Below are 5,466 nucleotides of genomic sequence, written 5' to 3' on the forward strand. Positions count from 1 at the left end.
ATTCTGACTACACAGTATGGTCTTGTGACAGCACTACTCATTATAACGCGACCCTCGTTTTTCGACACCTTTGAACTTGAGCGAATGGGTTTACCATAGTATACCTCGTCACAATATCGATATTCGCTACGCGTTATTCGTCATTCAGTTTCGTTTCTTTGCGTCATACAGACCACGCGATTCAGCGTTTGTTATGGACACAGCAGTTGCAACGTAGCCACAGCCCTTCCGTCATTGATCGTGGTGTTGTATTGTAACTGTCAACATCATATCCGATGTGACTTAGTCAGTGCTAATATAGTACAAAGACTCAAAGGACAACTAGACAGACCCTTTCGCCCCCATTCACCTGGCACTTCCAATCGGACCACATCGGTTGAGTACTGGTAGTGTGACATTTGTGTTGATGGCTAGAGGTGGCGCTGTGACCTGCCAGTCTGGTAGTTTGATGGCACGAGCAGAAAATTATGTGCAAGTAACCTGCAGTAATAATTTTGGCTCCGTACAACGAATGATGATATTGAAAATCACTGAGTCTCGATCGATTTATAGGCAATCAGATCGGTGTGTCAGTCACATCGAGGGTACAGAGCAAAAGACCGAAGGAGAGCATACCTCTCATTTACGTAATCAAGGACATAAATGCACTTCACTCGGTCGATTTTGCTGATTTGAACGGCATTGGAACAGGCAGTGAACCGAATTTAGGCCTGCGGTTGCAAACGACCTGACATGTTGCCAACTATCTTGGCATCACCCTTATTATCCACAATAGACGGAAATGCTCGCATGGGATGAGGACAAACCACGAGTCTACCACTTGTCTGATAGGTGTTCTTGCAACCGAGCTGTTGGGGATGCTCGCTGCAAGTCACACTCATGCGCACGAACCCCACAGGTCAGTTGCTACGCCCCATGGACTAGAGTTTAGTTATTAGCGAGCCTAATGATTGAGTTCCGCTGAAACAGACACTGAGGTCGTTTAGGTATCCAAATAGCCATTTTGTAGATGACAACGGAATAGGTGAATACTTAGTGAAACCCTTCTACTCTGCATAAATTAAATCAAGATTTTAATCCGGGGACCTTCGCGTATTAGCTTGAAGGTCGGCTGCTGACAGATTGTTCCGATACAAGACTGGGAAATCAGCTGCTGTATATGATTGTTCCCTTCTATGGTATAAGGTGAAGTGGTCCTCGTTTGCCGTTTCGCTTATCTTATTTTTCATTTGCCTTTATGTTTGCAAAGTGACTTTGTCGAGGAACGACCCCGTTACAGCGTCGTTCTTGCTCTCTGTCACCATCAGGGGTGGTTTTCAGTCAATTGGGAAAATTTATGAACTGATCGAGAGGTCACCGCTTCAGAAAGGTTTAGTACTTTGTACGTGCACTACGGTGCTACTTGCAATTTTTCAGTAGCGTATTGGCCACAAGGGAAATCCTAATGAGAGCAAACTACCGAACGTGTGGTTCACGACAAAAGTACGATTGTGGTTTTTCAGGAAAATATGGACAGAATGAACAGATTTTATCGAGAGTCTTGCCACCACATCAAGACATGAATTCAGTCACAATGTGCCTGACTAATTTCACTGAAGTCTTCACCTTCGTTTGCATTGCTCTACCAGAAATTGGCGTTAATTAACGCGAAAAAATCAGTTGTTTATTCCTGAATAATTGCTCTGTTAAACCGAACTTTGTAGTACTGAATCCATATGCTTTCAGCTTAGGCGTAATGCGCACATAATGGGGTAATATGTAACCGGTTCTACGAAGGCAGATGACTTCAGAACAAGGTATATAAACTGAAAACGGGTGAACTACAGAAAGAAAGATGAAACTGAATAATTTGTTTGCACAGAACTCACACAACAGCAGTAGTACCGTGCGCTATATTGGATAGCCATGGTAAGTGTACGTGCATGGCTAAAGTGAATTGAATGTGAGTTTACTCAAATTATAGCTTAGGTATCTTCAATATCTGGTACACACAATCAGTCGGGTTCAAATTAAAGTCATTCTCTGCCAGAACAATAGTTTTGGTGGCTTTTTGCTAAGTTGGTTGCTTGACCTCCTAAAACTTTAGACCGTAGCATTGACTGCCAACGTTACGGTCTCACTGATGACGAGACCGCTTTGGTACTCAACGGTTCCAACTCTGAAAGAAAAAAACTCCAGTACTCGAAGAAATATAGGCTAATGCACAGTTCCGCACCGCTCTTTATCAATATGTAATGATCTTTAGGGCGAAGTTGCGGAAATGAGCGTAGTGAAATAAGAGTCAGTCACATTACTGGTCAGCCATTCATGGCCATACGGTCAAATGTTTAACCTGTGGCCGGAGACTTGCTGGTTCGAAACAATCTGACCTTCGTGAGATGTGCACTATCGATGATTTCCAGAAGGATATTTTTTGGCTGGCTTAGCCTCACTGACAGGACCATATCTCTATTGAAAATGACATCTCTCCACATCACCGTGAAAAGTCTTTGTTGGAAATGTTTCGTTGAATTATTCCTGTACAGAGATACGGGACTTTTTGCTACTGGGGAGTTCGAAGGTCAAGGGTAAGACACACGTTTACGTCCACACGCAATTGCAGGTTAAGCTGTGGTAGCTGTGCTGAAACCATACGATTTGAGCGGATAGTTTTCTAATCGGAAATGGAATGGCTTGATCGCCTTCTCTCTTTTTCACACACACCCATTCAGGCCCAGCTTTAACACTTGTCGGGATTGGCTAGATGAATGCCTACTCTATCTCACCAGCGGGAAAGTTCCTCCGGAAGGCATCATGGAGAGATGAAGTCGGGATAACTGCCTCGGTGGCGACATTCCAGTGGAATCAAGCCCGTGATATTTTTTGTATGTTCTATACTAGTATGTATTTTCACAAATGTCACTAAAAACATTCCATTTGTAAAATACTCTTCGTCAGCTTGGAAAAGCCGCTACTTGAACACCCTCTCATTTTTGGAGGTGGAAGATCCGTTTTGCTCAGGATCAACCCATGTTCATTACTGTAGCTCTGTTCATTTGCTAAGAGAACAGGTTATTTTTTTACAAAAAAGTATGATACCTATTTCATACCTTGTCATAAAACTTTGGTAAGGGATATTGACCTTCATTTGTCGAAAATAAGATAGCGAAAAAAAGGAAACTGTTCGACGGAGTTCCCGCATCGCTTCCGACATCGGAATGATGCTTCGGATAGGCTAACTGGCAACGCGGTGACTGCAGTAATAACAATTGGTCTTTGCTTCTGAAATCTCAGCTCTATGAGGAAGAAGGCCCTCAGTTCAACATTTTAGCCCTGGTTCAGTAATCCAACCGGTGCGGAAAGACTGAGCGGTCTTCCATCACTGCCCAGTCAAGAGTACGTCAATTTGTTTGTAACAGGTTAGGATACTTCTCTGCAAAATTCAATCCGGTAGGATCATCGATCGTCAAAACGGATAGTTGGGTAACGCTCTCTCTATATGACTTTGCATCCGTCCTACCCCGTCGCGCTTTGAGATATCGACACAACCGTGTGTAGTAAGGTGAACTCTTTAAGACTAACTTTTTTCATGAATGCACGTTATTTTATCGATTGCAGAAGTTTAGAAGGTCAGTTTGCATTAACGTAACAGTTGTCTGTGTTACAATCATTGGCAATGTGACTGACGCGTACAATGTCATCGCAGCAGTTCATTTTGCATGACGTCAAAAACAGTTATAGATAATGTCTACAAAGTTGTTATGTACGAATAAAAGAGGAACTCACAATGAAAACAAGATGATCTACGCAGTAACTTGATGAACCAACCAGTTAGATGGAAGTAGTTACAACATATAACGCAACAAAAATTGATGAGAGAACTACTGACTAGATGAATCAACGTGAAATGAGCAACTCAGCAAGCGTTGTTGAATGTTCTCGTGTTGGTAATGTGTCCAAATATTGGTAGCTCGGGTGAGTTTATTGGTTGTTGATCTGTTCGCCGAGCTAGACAGTTGACTTGCAAACGTTTCGTCACCTTAAGAGGAGACATCATCAGTGCTCAGTTGGGTGGCTACTTTCTGTTTGCCTGCGTACGTTTATAAAGGATTTAGAGGCTATCTGTTATCTCCTAACGTGACTGGCTACTGATGATGTCTCCTCGTATGGTGACGAAACGTTTGCAAGTCAATTGCCGAGCTCGGTGAACAGATCAGCAGCCACCTGATCAACAACCAATAATGTTCTCGTGTGCAACACCCAACTCCCATTGTTTGCTACAAGCTCCAAACATTCATTGCGCTATCTGCCTGAGAAGTTCTAACAGGCGGGTCAGCCGATCGACACAACCAGGACGGTTACTGGGTCGTCGTTCGAATTGTCGGACAAGTGAAACCTTTCGCTCAAGCGTAGACAAATGCACGGACATGAGGATTCCGGTGCATGCAACGTGTGATGGTAGAGTAGTGGCATAACACACTCGCTTTGCTTGTTACATATCCGAATTTCAAACCTGGACTCAGTGAAAAATGTGCACTGCGGATGGGCTCTAATAGGAGTGAAACTCGGGTTCCCCCTTGATGTGGGTTTACCGGGATAAGTACACCAGGACAGGAGAGCCGTTAAAACGCGAATGATGTGAACGTGAATTCCAACTAACCGTGATATTAGCATGTCGACCTCTATTTCTTTACTAGCATTGGCCCGGTAACACAAAGTACGATTTCCCGTTGGTGTGTATGGTTAGTCTATAACTGTACAAATGTTTCAGCTTTATCGGCCAACATTGCAGTAACGTCCACACTCCCCGTTTATTTAGTCGTTATCTAGTAAGGAAATTGGACACAATGCACTTGAGGAACCATTTACTTTGTGGGGGAAATGTGCTCAGCTATTGGCTACTAGAAAACCGACTGTCCTAGTGAGTAGTGTGTTACGTGGCTGGAAAAATGATTTTGCAAGCACAGTAACATGCACAAGGTAGCTGCCTATTTTATCACTTATTTTTTAAGAGCATGGTCACAAACATAAAAAGTGAATGCAAGCGACGAATGCGAAAGAGTAACAGGAGAATATGGGAGAAAAGAGAGAAACGTCTTACTCGAAATCATGCTAAGAACAGTTCCAGTCTGGTGAGGTGAATCCCAAAGTATGTAAAGATTTTGGTATGGTATGGTCTAAAGACCAACAGCCGAAGAAAGGACAAACAATGGTGAATGCTCTTCAAGGCGCGGTAGGTGCTGGTGCAGTCAAGACTCGCACATCAGACACAAAGTGTCCGTAATACTGGGTCTGGTGTGAGAGTAAATGGCAAAAATGTACATTCAACGCCATGTGCCACGCATATAAGTGTCATAAGTACGCAGACAGCCCACAATGGCCAGCAGACACAAGTCACTGACTGCGAACTTAGGAAGTCCCGGTCCAATAACAGCCTTAGCGGATTGAGGAAAGCAGATCCCTCGATAAGGGATGATCGTCGGTTGG

At 43.5% G+C, this 5,466-nt stretch overlaps 1 protein-coding gene across 1 annotated transcript in view; it reads left to right on the top strand.

Annotated features, from left to right (window-relative positions):
- Positions 1-3,104, top strand: part of T265_01312 (hypothetical protein) — a gene marked incomplete at both ends in the record, with an annotated part of 30,148 nt that extends 27,044 nt beyond the window's left edge. Inside the window, one exon of the mRNA XM_009165318.1 lies at positions 2,712-3,104. Within this exon, the coding sequence (XP_009163582.1) occupies positions 2,712-2,805 (94 nt within the window). The remainder of the gene's footprint in view (positions 1-2,711) is intronic.
- Positions 3,105-5,466: the final 2,362 nt, after the last annotated feature.

This window comes from Opisthorchis viverrini, assembly GCF_000715545.1.
Source record: "Opisthorchis viverrini unplaced genomic scaffold opera_v5_14, whole genome shotgun sequence".
Lineage (NCBI taxonomy): Eukaryota > Metazoa > Platyhelminthes > Trematoda > Opisthorchiida > Opisthorchiidae > Opisthorchis > Opisthorchis viverrini.